This window comes from Equus asinus, chromosome 20 (genome assembly GCF_041296235.1).
Source record: "Equus asinus isolate D_3611 breed Donkey chromosome 20, EquAss-T2T_v2, whole genome shotgun sequence".
In the NCBI taxonomy this organism is placed as follows: domain Eukaryota; kingdom Metazoa; phylum Chordata; class Mammalia; order Perissodactyla; family Equidae; genus Equus; species Equus asinus.
Window position 1 is genome coordinate 50,572,410 of NC_091809.1, and position 14,462 is coordinate 50,586,871.

The window sequence follows — 14,462 nt, forward strand, 5'->3', positions numbered from 1 at the left end:
TGAGGATGTGTAGGATTTAAAGAAAGGAAAGGAGAAAGTCTTTTAAGTGCAGGACAGCAGGAGCAGAAGGAAGAAGATGGAAATGAGCAGAATGGAGGCAGACAGACATAGGGGAGCTGGCCTAAAAGAAAAACAGGACATGGTGGGAAGCCACCATTCAACAAATATTCCTCAGGCTTCCATGAGGTGCTGGAGCACCATGGCAAACCACAAAGACATGGGATGCAGGGTAAGTACCACAAAGACATGAGACCCAGGGTCAGTACCACAAAAACATGGTACCTGGGCTAAGTACTACAAAGACATGAGACCAGGGTCAGTACCACAAAGACATGGGACCCAGGGTTGGTACTGAAGATTGGCTAGCTGAGGTAGCGACCAGAATATGACCCTAAAACCAAGCTGACTTCAAGGCTTAGGGAGACCACACTGGATGGGTAATGTGGAAAGGTCACGTGTAATTTTATCAATATTATTTATAGGGAAAAATAACTTGAGGGGTAATAATAAATATGCTTATTTTAAATTATACCTAAAATTTATGAGTCATAGCAGTTACTCATACACAGTGTAAGGAATGCATATAAATCTTACAGTAGTTTAAGTAAAATAATGTGGGTGCTTTATCAGCAAAACTTGAAAAAATTTAAAAAGCGCTATGTTCTTACTACCCCCACCACACCCGTAGGCACACACTCACACACATGCACACACATACACTTAGACACACACACACACCAGTGAAAGAGTTTGCCCTTTATCCTGTAGGCAGTTGTGAGAAGGTGCCTAAGGAGGGGTGCAACACAATGGAAGTGGTGTTTAAGAGGATTATTGTGGCTGCAGTGTACGAAATGGCTTAGAAGACACAGTAAGACAAGGAGATCAGCAAAGAGGCCATTACAATAAATCAAGTCAACCAAATTCCGTGCCTGTCTTTTTCTCATTTCCCCCAATATTGATAATGCAGTGCAGAGTTCAGCAAAGTCTAATCCCATCTAATGCACTTCTCAATCCTTCACGCTCTCCTGTGCGCCCCCCGACCTCATCTTCATTCCCACCATCCATCCTCCCAGACCAGTCCTCCACTTCTACAGGCCAGTCGACATCCCGGATAACATTGAACTTGGAAGCCCACTTCTCTATCGCCCACCTTCTGGCAGAGTCGGCCCCTTCTAATCCCAATAAAAATCCTCATACTGTATTTAAGAACTCTAGAAAAGAGCCCATACGGATGCCAGGGAAGGGACATATATAGAAGCAGCCGACTTTAGTAGAACGACAACTACTCCGCATGATGCTGAGAGCTTTACAGAAATCCGCTCATTTAATCCTTATGACAACCCTTAAGTACGTGTCACAGTGCCAAATCCCCCCCCCCTTACCTTTTATGGTCAAGAAAATTGAGGTGCTCAGCAGTGCACTGAGGTTATAAAATTATAAGCAGTGGACTGTGCCCTGAGCCCTGGCATCAGGACATTGTGTCTGCGCTCTGGCCACTGCACTTACCGCTTCCAGTCTCCCTTGAGTCCCTGCCTTCTCTGCACCCCTGGTCCAGAGGGTCCTCACATATTGAGGGCAGCTCACTTAGCCTTTTGGAGTCTTGCTTTCTCAACTACTTATTTGTAAAATGGGGGGTGGGGGGCAGAGGTACACACTTTTGAGCAGTGAATTATATTTGCAATAAATGAATTCCAATAAAGCAGATACTGGATTAGATGGTCCCTGAACTGTTTTCAGCTTGCACATTCTAGGAGCCTTTGTCCTCACCACCCATCCCAATATTTCTCACTGTCTTGCTGTGCCTTTGATCTAGTCTAAATCTCCATTGCATGTGGACTGATCCATTCTTACATGGAAATTCATCTCGGCTGCAGAGAGATGAAGTCCGCCCGTGCATGCCTATGTGTGGGTGGACTTGTGGCTCGAGGGGAAGTGAGGTATCTAAATGAGCAGATGGAGCTGATGAAGACTAAAAGGACAAATGTGAAGTTAGAGGCAGACATGTGACCAGAGGAGTGATGCTCAGGCTGAGCTGAATCGGCGCATATGGTGGACTGCCACACTCACGTGGAGCAGCTCCCCTCAATCTGAGGCTGTGGGGTAGGAGGAGCTGGCAGAGCAGGTCAGCCATCACTGCTCCCACTGCTTCGCCGGCACCCAAGGGCCTCTCCCCACCCCCTGCCAGGGCTGGGACCCAGAGCAGCCAGAGAAATCCAATCTTGGCTTCAGGGCAAAATCAGACCAAGGGGCAGAATGCCTCCAGGGAGAACTCATTCGGCATTTTGCCTTTGAAATTGAGATCAAATTAGAGGTGTTGTTAAAAAAAAAAAAAAAAAAAAGTCATCCAGCAGGCTTCAGACCCCAGAAGCGCAGTGCTTCAGGGGCTCCGCAGCAGCACTGGGAGCTGTCCGAGGTGCCGGTCAGCTGGAGGTCCTGCTGTTACCCATGCCTCCTTTCCAGGGCACTCAGGAAGGGTGGGGCCTGCAGCCCCTGCGGCTTGAGGAGAAAAGAACTAATGACACCCTGATGAATGTGTAGGTGGAGAGGCAGTCTTTGGAACCAACAGGCTTTCCTGATTCTGAACTGAGAACAAGCAGCAAGGGACAGTGAGCATCTGTTGGGGAGGGGACTTTGGGGCATTGCTCCCAGCACCTATGGCCCTTCCTGTGTCGGGGCTCCCAGCCCACCGCACACTGGGTTCTGCTGATATAAGTGCAGCCTGGCCGCAGGCCCTGACAGGCCCCAGTCACACAGGTCTGGGTGAGAAGCACTGTCACCCAGCTGGTGAGCCCTGGGTGTGCTCAGAACCCCACCTCGCCCAGGCCTCTTACCTCTAGGAAGTAGTATGAGGAGGCAGGCCAACAGCTGGGTCTTGGGAAATCCTCAAATCCTCGTGTCTGCCGCCAGGCAGGCGCAGGAGACAGGGAAAGGCAAACAACAGCCGAATAATTGCTTGCCTTTGCTGTGATGCAGTGAGAACCTGGGAGGATGAGCAGATTGGCGAGGGTGGGAGAGGGCAGGGACTGAGTTCATGGTCATTTTGGGTCACCATTAAGTGAATGCCTTCTATTTTCCAATCACCTAAGCCAGGCAGTTCACATATGTTATATCCAAACCCAAGAACCCTGGAAGTAGGGGTTGTTGCTCCCGTTTTACAGAGAGGAAACTGAGGCTCAGAGAAACTAGATGACCTTTCCCCAAGCCACATTTAGTAAGTGGGGGAGCAGGGTAGGATCATAATTCTTTGGAACTTTGGTCTGGGCCTCTTGGCATTCACTATAACATGCAGGTCCTGCCTCCTAAAATGGTGAAGTGATTATACTGAGAAGTGGAAGAGGAGTGTCACTTACTGGACTTTTTGCTTCAGGCCTTGGGTTCCAGCGGTGGCCCTACCAGTTTCAGAGTGGACGTGGAGCAGCTGTGAGGGAGAAGTGCCTTTTGGGGATGGGCTGAGAGTGCAAGGTGGGTTAGGGAAGTAAATAGGTCTGTACGTGAGAGTTCAGTGCAGAAATGGATCTCCCTGCTTTGGCCCTTTAAACAGAACACAATCTAACCCATGGAACGGGGTGCTCACAGATCATTCGATGGGCTGGAGGAGGGCACCAGGTGGTGCTTCCAGAACGATTCCCCGGACTGTACAGACCTCCCTGCCAGGGCAGTCGCCCCCCACACTGGACCCACTGAAATCAACAGCACGTGCCACAGCGGTGGGCCAGGTCTCAGGAAGCTGCCTGCACCGCTGATGCCCCCACAGCTGTCTCCTGGCACTCCAAAGCTAGGAAACAGATGCTGAAATGCTGCTGCTGGAAAACCTGACGCTTCCAGCATGTCACCAGCAGAGAACAGCAAAAGGGGCAGAAAGGGCATTAGGCTGGAGCATCTAGTGCCCATCTAGACCCGTCGCTTACAGGCACTCTGGGAAACATGGCTTTTCATTTGCTGGCATCCACCTCTGCAGAGCAGAAAGGGACATTAAAAAGAGGGCATGATGGATGCTGAGCAGCCCTGGGCAGCTCCTACCACAGTAGCCAGGCTGATGCCCACTCTCTTGTTGCCAACAAAAACCAACAGGCCAGCCTGCTGAAAATCAATATTCGCTTCTGGAGTGGATATTTAAAAAGTCTTTATTAGCACAGGAACAGCCCATAACCCACAGCTGTGTGTTTGCAAAAATATGCACAGATACCACGTCTCTTAAGAACCGCTGATGTGCTTCATTGTAGAGCTGAGAATTTCTATTCCGTGAAGCTCTCTCAGTTGGGCAGCAAACCTGTCATAATCAGAACACAAACTCCAGGACATCAATGCCATGGGGCCGACTTCTGGCGCCCAGAGCCAGCCCCCCTCAGGCAGGAGCTGGCTGGGAGAGGGGCAGCGGCTGTGGCACTGGGAACCCTAAAAATCACCGGGGCTGAAGCCCTCAGGGAGGCCCACAAAACACTGCGAACCCTCTCACTGTGAGAGACAGATGTGACAGGCTGATCCGATGGGACCTGGCTCTCGGGAACTCTCCAGCAGGTTGCCACTTTGAGCATATCCTAGCTAACGTGCCTTGCTTTCTGTGGAAGAAAGATTTTATTTATTCCTTCCATTTGAACCATCAGACAGAACTTGAAAGGGCTGGAGCTGTCATCCAGGCCAAGCCTCTCCTTCTACAGAGGAGGAATCAGAGGGGTGCAGCAGTAAGAGAGGGAACCAGGCAGGCCAGAGCTCCTCCCTGTCCACGGCAGGCACCCCTCTTATATACCAGAGCTCCAGCCTCTGCCACGGGTGGGCAGCCTCCAGGAACACGGATGACTAGGTGTTTAAATGCACCAGAATGGGGCCAGAACAGAAGTTTGAGCTAAAACAGAAGCAACGTACACAGTTAAAGCGAAGCTCTTGCCCTGGCTTGTCAGGGGGTCTTAGACACGCCATTCTGCATCTTGCTTCAGCTTTCGTCCAGGACAAGAATATTAGCCTCACTGATGACTCTCCCATATGCTTAAGCCCAGGCGAAAAAATGAAGTGGGAGGTCTACCCGTTTCTGGAAAAGTAGAGGAGAGAGAAAGGAGGGAGAGAGAAGGGGCAATGGCGTGAGGGAGAAGAAGGATGAGCAGAAAGAGGAGGAGAGAAGGACAGAAGAGAATGAGGGAGTGGAATGGACAGAAGACAATGGCAGCAGAGTGCATGGAACAAATCCGTGCCAGATGAATGCCTTTGTTCTCCCTGGCTGGGGCTTGAGAGCTCCCAGTTTCCTCAGGGAAGGCTTCCTCCAGAGCAGCAGCTCCCGGGCCCAACACCTGCTCGCACCCAAGGCACCAGGGCTCCTGGTTTCCCCATGGAGCTCCGTGGGGCGGAGTCCCAGCCCCAGCCCAGTGCCTTGGCTTGGCTCACCCCACTCCTCTCTGGATGTGAGCGGCACAAGCCACCCCAGGTACCTTGGCTCAGCTGTGCACAGCTTCCCCAGAGCGATCCCTGCATTCAGCTGCACGGCCGTCTTCTGCGCATCTCCGCCTGCATGCTTCAGCAGGACCTGCACGATGTCTGTCTTCAGCAAGGAGGACGCAACGTGCGGCACCTCCATGCAGTTCCCCAAGCAGAGGGCCGCGTTGCCCACCAGAATCTCATCCTCTGAGCTGAGCAGCTTCATCAGAACACCAAACTCTACAGGGATGGAAGAGAACCAGCATCTTCCCTCAGGATCCCCAACAGAAGGCTGGCAATGGGATAGGAGGGCACAGGAGGTGTCAGTGGACTCTGAGCTTCTCCAGAAGCTCTGAGGAAGATGTATCACTCACTCATTCAGAAAACCTTTATTTAGCACTATGAAGCTGCTTGGCCCCTTGCTGCATCTCTGATGTATCTCAGGAGCCCAGAGCAGTGCCTGGCATGGCACAATTATTGCGAGAATGACAGCTATGCATCTGATAGGTCTGTCCTTTCTAAAGTCCCCATTCTTTTTTTTTTTAGGAAGACTGGCCCTGAGCTAACATCTGCTGCCAATCCTCCTCTGTTTTTTTGCTGAGGAAGACTGGCCCTGAGCTAACATCCATGCCCATCTTCCTCTACTTTATATGTGGGATGCCTACCACAGCATGGCTTGCCAAGTGGTGCCATGTCCACACCCGGGATCCGAACCTGTGAACCCCGAGCCGCCAAAGAAGAACGTGTGCACTTAACCACTGCGCCAGCCCCTAAAGTCCCCATTATTAACCTCTATACTCCACCAGACAGCCCCAGAGGCGGCGGCCAGGGGCCTGCTCTCTATAGCTGCAGGGCAATGAACAGGGTCCGGAAGAAAGGCTCCTCCTTCTATGGGGGGACCCCTCAGTTCACTTCCTTTGTCGTCCCGAGGAGGTGTTGGGAGAACGTTAGCAGGCTGCCTCGGGGAACCCCTGCTGCGAATGACTGCGGCCAACTCAGTCACTAGAGCAAAGATAGGCTCAGACTCAGATATTTCCCTTGTTCAGTGAAGGCTGAAGGCTCCCACGCTGCCCCAAGAAGGAAGAGAACCCGTGTTGAGTCAGTCTAAGCAGAAGGCTTTAGAAACCATTTCAGTGTTCTTGGTGAGAGGAGGGAGCTCCCGCCTTCGGCCCTGTTCTCTCTGAGCTGTTTCGCAGCTGAGTCTCCAGTGCGAGCATGCTACCTGTGAGCAGCTGAAGGCTAATTACACGCTTTCAGAGCCGGAGGGGAAATGACATCTTGCTCCATGAACACTGCTGAAGTCTGGGGCGAGGGCAGCAGCCTTGACTCACTCCTCATCTGCAGTTCCCTTTGCAGCTTCAAGGATGGATTAACCTCTGGGGTGTGGGCTCCATGTAATGAAACGACCACTCACTTTTATCCAGCCTGATCACTTCTTCTCGTGCTTCATGGTTACTGTTAGTGCAGACAGCTAGTGTCTTGACGGCATAACGTGATGCAGTCTGGCCTCCCGCCTAGATTTCAGGAAAAAATGAGAAAATAAAATCAATCCTATGATTGTTCTTGGCCAGAAATCACAGTGAACAGCTGCGATTGTGCTAGTGGCTTCCTAAACTTCTAAAAGAGAGTTCCACTGAGGATGGCGCATGCTTCCTGGTGAGCAGGCCTGGTCCTTGCTGGGGCAGAGGGTCACTCACCTCCTCTCTGACACAGCCTGCAGCTCCCATGTGAACGGAGGCCTGTCAGGTACACCTGAGTCATTACCTGTGGAAGGCTTCATGAGTAAACGGCTGAGAAGAGAAGGATGCTGTCGACTGGCAGGTCTACCGAAAAGGGAGGGAAGGCCCTCCCATGTCATTTCACCATTTGAGAATGAGGGCTGACTTGCTGAGGCTGTCAGGCTAACAGGCCTGCACAGAAACCATCATGAACCTACATCATTTTAAGAGGTGAAAGCTGTCAAATCATAACCCTTAAGATCACCCATTGCGGGGTCTTTAAAACACACATGTGTAGGTATGCATGCAGAACACACATGTGTTCGAATGTGTAATGCACATGTGTGTGCATGCAATCAGCAGCCTCTGGCCGGTTTGCGAGAATTGTGCAGAGTGAATGATGGTCATCATCCAAGTGCGGCCTAAACACAGACCCAGCGTCCTGCCCCTCAATATTGCCCCTGCCCCAGCAGCAGCCCCCCGATACAGCACGCTTCCTGGCCCCACTCAGCCTGGGGTTTTATGACTATGTCTCCCTTGGGGTCGCCACACTAATGTAGGTGAGTGAACCTTACTGGGAACATACATCGCAGGCAGAAGCCAGAGATGGCAGCCTAATAAGTCACCTCCTCCTTTCAGGAGAATCTAGTTAACTATTGTACTGACTTGCTCAGATTCACTGCGCTTGGATCACAGGGAAAACCCAAACATCCTTTTGTCACATGGTGACTCTCTGCACCCTACGTATCTCACAAATGGAGTTACAGCCAATATTCTCCAGATAACTGGACAGAGCATCGTGAGCAGGAAAACCTGAGCAAAATGAGGGGCCTGAGAAACCCTGTTGAAAGCCACTCAGACCACCTTTTTCAGGGACAAAGCCCGTGCATTTTTAAGTTCAGCTTGAGCAGTAAGCCATTTTTGTGGATGTACCTAATGAACAACTCACTTATTCATTCAACAATCTTTCGTCGATGTTCAGAGCACAGCCTGGGTGGACAGGCAGGAGAGAAGTCCCATTTAAGAAGTTTAAAACCCAGCAGAGATGAAGCAGCAGCACCTTAACTGAACAAAACCCTCCTGAATTCTGCTCCCCAAATAAAACACGACACTCCTGGAAACTCAAGAGGTTGTAACCAAGGAAGCGATTTTACCTTCAGGAATTTCATCATTTTCTTCACCACTCCTGCTCTTAGGGCCTCCTCAATGATTTTCAGAGAGGAAGAAAGGGTGCGGCTGAGAACGCCAGCAGCTCTCTGGGGGAAGCAGACAGTAAAGGTGGATTAAACCTTCTTCTCAGAAATGTTGACAACCTTTCAAAGTTAACACGCAGTTTGGAGAGGCAAAACCAATCATGAGTATTGGGAACAAAACATACACTGTGATTTTAAAGATACGTAATGGCCGAGGAATAGAGAGCAGGCTGTTCGTTTCCATAAAGCTGCTGTGTGGGCAATTCAAAGGGCTGAAGCCTTGTCCCTCGGCACACAGAGGCCCAGCTGGTCCCAGCCTCACACAGGACCAACCAGTTCCACTCTGGGAAGAAAGTCCTGCCCAGGAGCTCGGCCGTGCGCGCACATCAGCAGGGGCCTTATTCCATGGTAGACCTGCACTGACTTTCTGCGTCGTTTTGCTTTTCTTTTGTCTTTTTGTTCTACTTTCTGGGAGACTTCATTTACTTTATTTTCCAGTGCTGCTTTTTTTTAAAACAGCAAGCTGTTACTGTTTTATGGCTATAATACTATCTTGAATTTTTCTGAGGCTATAAATGATAGTTGTTAATATTTTTCTTCTGTTTCCCAAATCGTCTCTATTTCTTTCAGGTCAACTTTTCTGCTTATCTTGGTTTTTACCTATTTGTACACCTTTCCTGAAATGTCTGGTGACCCTTAGCTGCATGGTCACATTTATGAGAAAAGCAATAAAAATGTGTTTCAGCATATGCTGTGTTTATGGGCAGTTTGTTGACTGACAGGTGGAGAGGTGGCACTTCCAAATACGAGAAAGCAAAAATCTTTTCTCTGGTCTTTCAATTCTTTTAGAGAAAAAGTGCTCAGATTTTAGGCCTAAGGTATAGATGCCTGGCTGCCAAATGCAATTCCCCATCTCTCGCTTGTGCCCTCTGTTGTACCTGGTGATTGACGTCTCAGTCTTCTCCAGATTACTGCAAGACGAACCGGCTACCTTCCCAGCTGTGTCCCTCTGTCTGTACTCTACACTAAGGTTTCTTCGGCCCCACCTCGTTAACCGTCACTCCTGCCGCTGTTCTCCATCTTCCAGAAACTGGTTAAAACGACTTACCATTGGTGACCTCTTGTCTGTTCCCTTTTTCAGTGTGGGTTTCTACTGTTTTTCCCCCAATGCCTTTTTCATTTTTTTTATGGATACTTTTTTTGATGAGGAAGAGTGATCCTGAGCTAACATCTGTTGCCAATCTTCCTCTTTTTTTTTCTCCCTAAAGCCCAAGTGCATAGTTATAGGTCATTGTAGTTCTTCTATATGGGACGCCGCCACAGCATGACTTGATGAGTGGTGTGTAGGTCTGTATCCAGGATCCGAACTGGCGAACCCCAGGCTGCTGAAGCGGAGCACATGAACTGAACCACTAGGCCATAGGGCCGGCCCCTAGTTTCATTTTAATGAGGCCTCCAGAGAGAGAAGGGAAAAATGTGTGTATAATCATGTTATCAGTCTTGTTTCCCTAATCTGCTTCCTACAGCTAGAATGTTACTACAGCTGACACTACAGATCTCTTTTTAGGCCCAAGACAGTGGAGAGAGAGCCTTACTGAAGGACTGGATTCCCCTCCTGAAGCTGCTGCCCTGCTCAGCAGCAACCGTGGCACAAGCACGGTCCTGGGAAAGTCTGGCAAGAGAGTCCTTGAAGGGTTAGCGTACAACTAGTGCAGGCCTCGCCTGAGGCTTAAACCACCCAGAAAAGCCCCCAACTGCACAGGAAGAGTGGTTTTCTACACAGTTGCAGGGGGTTCCAGGGAACCTAAAACTGACCACACATTCCTGGAGCCCAGGTTAAAAACTTTGCGCTTTAATGTCCGAATTGACTTCAGGGAAGTTGTGGGCATGCTAGCCCCAAACAGGGTGCGGTAGATCTGCTCGGGACTTTTATTGCAACCCTGGAACCAGTCCCCAGTCTACGATCCTCGAAGGGCTGGTTTCCCGACCTGTCCTGGATGGGACCCCAACTGTTCCTCCAGGCTTTAGGGCCCTGACCCGATAGGTGGAAAAGTTGGGATGATTCCTAATGTGAGAGAAAAACACATCTTAGGATGATGGCAAATAGCCTCGTCTCCTGATGCACTGTGCTAAACACAGGCCTTTCTCAGTTTTCTTATCCAAATGTCAGAAACAGAAGTCAGAAAGCCATTCTAGCATCTCTCTCCAAGGGGGCTAGAACCACGATGCACAAACTGCCTCCAGGATCGCTGGCTTCAAAAGAGGGGCCTGGCTTTGTTGATTATGGAAAAGGGATTCTAAAGAAAACCACCTGGCCTGAAATAGGATGAATCAGACAGCTTACACTCTATAAGCTGTTAAGTTCCGGACCATACAGAAGAGGGATTCTTAACTCGGGTTCCTGGACTCTAGGGGGTCTACAGATGAGCACTGGGTGGGGCCCCCAAATCCCCTGAAACTGTAGGCACATTTGGTATTTACGTGCTTATGGGCGCCTTTTGAGGAGTATGTCTGCCCCCTACCTCAGAAAGGCAGCAGATTCTCAGAGCTGTGGTGACTTCGAAAGGGTAAGAAGTATTCATAGTAAAACAAAACAAAAGGACAACAACGAAGGACACTGTTTCTGGATTTCCCTGGGAGAAGCTTACTGTCAGGATTCCTCCATCCTGGCTGTTCAGCAGAGCCATGCACCTCCTGCTCACCTCCATGGCCCAAACCTACAGCGGTGGGGAAAGGGAAGAGATGTGAAGGTTCTGGTAATCTGAAGCTCTATGGAGCTCCTTCTGAGCACTCAAATAGAAATGACCACAGCACCTCGCAACTTCACTCACAACACCTTCTCCCACTGCTCTCATTTCTTCCCATGTCCGTCTCCCCTGACTACGTGGCAATACTTTCAAAGCAGGGGCCACTTTTATCTGACTTTGTAAATGCAGAACCTAGCACCATGCTCAGCTCCTCCTGGACACTCAGTCAGTTTTCTGGATGAAGGCCCGACTGAGTGACTCGTCCCTCTCTCAGCGGAGCAAAGCGACAGAGCATCCATCCAGCTCTGCCCATTCCGCCTGCCAGGGTTCGAGTCCCTGTGCTTCTCTTCTGTTTGTGAAAATGAGAACAGTTCTATGCAACAGAATGTGTTTGGGTTGTCCCAGGGTTCCAGGTAGGGAGAAAAGGATGCCATACCTCAGAGACAAAGGGGGATTGAAGACACAAGTTCATCATGAGTCCTAGGAGTGTATACATGACCTCTCTGAACAGGTCCACATCCTCCTCACACCTGGCCTATGGAGACAAAACATGCTAATCAATGGCCTTTCTTCCTTGCAGCCTTTCACAGTCATCTCTTCCACTTGGCAATGGTCTCAGCATTACTCACACTCCCTAAATTGCCAATGTCATTAACCTAAGTAATGTTGGAAGATCAGAGACCAATTCTATGAGTTAGCATTAACACAGGAGACTTGCAAGGAATCTCTGGTGACTCTGCCACAGGACTGGCTCAGCCTGGTCCTGTGTCTAAACTGAAGAGTGAGCTGCTAAAATGGGTGGTCAAGCCAACTCCACCAGAAAACCCTTCAAATCACTCCAGGGTGGAGGAGACTTGATCTGGAAGGCTCCTTAAGGCCAGAAGCCCATAAAATCTATGGTTACAGAAGGGGTAGGCCACTGGCTCCAGCATCCTCAAACAGAATTTTTGGAAAAGCCAGATAATTAAGAAGAAGCCAATGCCCCCAAAGCAGATAAAAGACCAACTTTGAATAGAAAAGCTAAAATACCATGAGGCCCAAGCAGGCATCCCCAAATTCTTCAGAGGCAGACATCTGTCTCCGTATGGCAGCCTCAGCACTGAGGTTTCCCATGAGGGCAATACACTGGCAGAGAGCTGAGGTGTTGGTTACCTTGGGATCTCGCTTCTAAAATCAAGAGAGAAAGCGAATCAAGAGAAAGTGAATCTGCAGAGTGCAGGCAAATGATGCCAGAGTAATCCTTAGGGGCATCCCTCACTCACCAAAATGCCTGGGAACCAGAGAGCATAATGTCACTTGGGGGCATCAGTGGGGTCACAGAGGCAACAGGCTGGAGGCACATAGAGGGGTAGACCCCAAAGCCCCTTGGCCTGGAATAGGGAGGCCTAGGGCTTAACCCCAGTGACTCCACCAACAGCTGGGAGAACTCGGGAAGTCCTGCCTCTTCTCAGAGCTTCCATTTCCACATCTGTGAAATTTTGGGGTGTGGATATGCTCTCTCAGGTCCCCTGAAACTTCTATGGCTCACTGAAGGCAGGGTCTAGCCACGGTATGCTCTCCCAGGAGAACTCCCCCCACCGCCTTGCTATTTTCTGCCTCATCAGCTCAAATCATCACACCTGCCCTCCTGATGGGGCTAACTGCCATTCAGGGGACAGGGCTGCACGTGGTACTTAGGATGGGACTTAGGGTCAGAAGGGGACTGATGGAGACTGACAGACTCTCTCCGCCTCCACCTAAGATGCAGTCCACATCCAGCCTTTTCTCTCCTGCAACAAGTCCCGTCCACATGCCATCTCCACCTGTCCCGACTGTGGTTGTTTTAATAAGAATTGTGTAAATTCCAGCTGTGAATAAATGATTAATCAATCTGAGAGACAATAGGAGGTCTGGAGTGTTAATCGTGTTTAAACGGCTCCGTCATCCTCCCGAGAGCGTCTGTGACAGGTGATAGAAATGAGGGCCTGCTCACCAGAACGCCTGTGAGTGCCAGGAGAACACCTGGAAGGTTGGCCTCGAACCAGACTTGGAATCTGTTGAGGAAGCATCAGCCATGACTTATTTCCACATGGCACAAACGATAACATAAACACAGTGTCCTGGGTAATGGAACTGACAGTTGCAAACTCTGGGCCCATGGGGTTTGCAGCATGCATGGATGACTCGTTGCGAACCAAAAGAAAGTGTCCCTGGGGATGTAATGTGGCTTTAATTTTCCTAACTCTGGAAAATTGCCTTTCATGTTAAACCACAGATCTCAGATGGCAGCTTTCTTATGCAAAAATTGCTAGAATCCTTATGCTTCTGCCAAACTGCCTTATCCCACCCATGCTCTGAGTCTGTATGCTGTGTGCTATGCAAACAGGAAATACAGTGCATTTATTGTCACAGCCGTGAGGAGGGCCCAGATGCACACACATCCCCACATGCCAGAGCAGCTATTACACATTCCCATCTCATGTTGATGGCCTCTCTATGAGCACAAGCAGCTCTCTCATTATCTGACCATTTCTAAGCAAGATGCCCTAGAGTTTGTGAGGAAATTAAAAAAAAAACCAAGATGCACTTAAAAAAAAAACTTTAAGAATTATGAAAATCTAACACCTTTACTGTCCTTGCCAGTAGCTAAGAAGAAAATGTGGGGAGGGGTAGTTACCCATAATGCCACTGGCAGCCCAAGAGGAGGCTACATTTTACAGCACATTCTCTCTCAGTCACATTCACTCAATACACTTTTGCTAGGTAGTTCCTGTTACACACTGATTAAGGGGAGGAAGGTTCTCCAGTACATAGTAGGCTTGCCTACTGCAAGAGATACTGTTTTAACTACGTTATTGCTTCCAAACCCAGTGAGGACTGGGTCCCCCTGTACCCAAGGGTCTGGAACAGGAGTGGATGCCCACAGCCCCCTGGAAGGCGCAGCCCTCCTGCTCAGTGCATCTCATGATGCTCAGTTGGCCTACCCTCTCTGTATACTGCACATTTTTAAAGATCAGACCGTTCAACACAGGTGGAATTTCCAGAAATCAAAATTACCTTTCTTCCAGAGCCAAGTCTGTCAGCAGTCTCATGGCCGAGTCAGCCTTCTTATCTGAGAAGTCAAGAAATGACAGCAGGGCTTCCAACAATCTGCAAAAATCCATAACAACCTCAGAGTGGGCTGTCCTCCAACCAACAGCATCCACAACAAGGAGACCGGGAAGGAGTCAGCGTCTGGGTGAAACAAGCTGAAAGGGTGGCCTTGCCATCTCCTCCTAGGGAGCCCAGCTGCTTGTCTACCCCACAGAGACGGACACTCTCCTACGGGTATGGATCTACCACTTAATGTGAATTCCCAGCGGGTTGAGCAGTTTTAACAAAGTTCATTGGTTATCAGACAGCAACTTGGAAGGAATCTC

The 14,462-nt window shown here is 49.7% G+C and overlaps 1 protein-coding gene across 9 annotated transcripts in view; it reads right to left on the reverse strand.

Moving 5' to 3' along the window:
- Positions 1-4,075: 4,075 nt before the first annotated feature.
- TTC12 (tetratricopeptide repeat domain 12) overlaps positions 4,076-14,462 on the reverse strand; it is a 49,434-nt gene continuing 39,047 nt past the window's right edge. For 4 of the 9 annotated variants that reach the window (XM_070490280.1, XM_070490279.1, XM_070490276.1 and 1 more), the window contains 10 exons: positions 14,101-14,193; positions 13,037-13,097; positions 12,094-12,231; positions 11,501-11,599; positions 10,966-11,034; positions 8,279-8,380; positions 6,821-6,920; positions 5,421-5,646; positions 4,407-4,559; positions 4,134-4,270 (listed from right to left, as the gene is read on the reverse strand). In XM_070490280.1, the coding sequence (XP_070346381.1) occupies positions 4,421-4,559; positions 5,421-5,646; positions 6,821-6,920; positions 8,279-8,380; positions 10,966-11,034; positions 11,501-11,599; positions 12,094-12,231; positions 13,037-13,097; positions 14,101-14,193 (1,027 nt within the window). In that variant the 3' untranslated portion in view covers positions 4,134-4,270; positions 4,407-4,420. Of the gene's footprint in view, positions 4,271-4,406; positions 4,560-4,890; positions 5,027-5,420; positions 5,647-6,820; positions 6,921-7,103; positions 7,171-8,278; positions 8,381-10,965; positions 11,035-11,500; positions 11,600-12,093; positions 12,232-13,036; positions 13,098-14,100; positions 14,194-14,462 lie in introns of those variants that run through there. The other 5 variants (XM_070490278.1, XM_044752891.2, XR_011495689.1 and 2 more) reach the window with 4 other exon arrangements.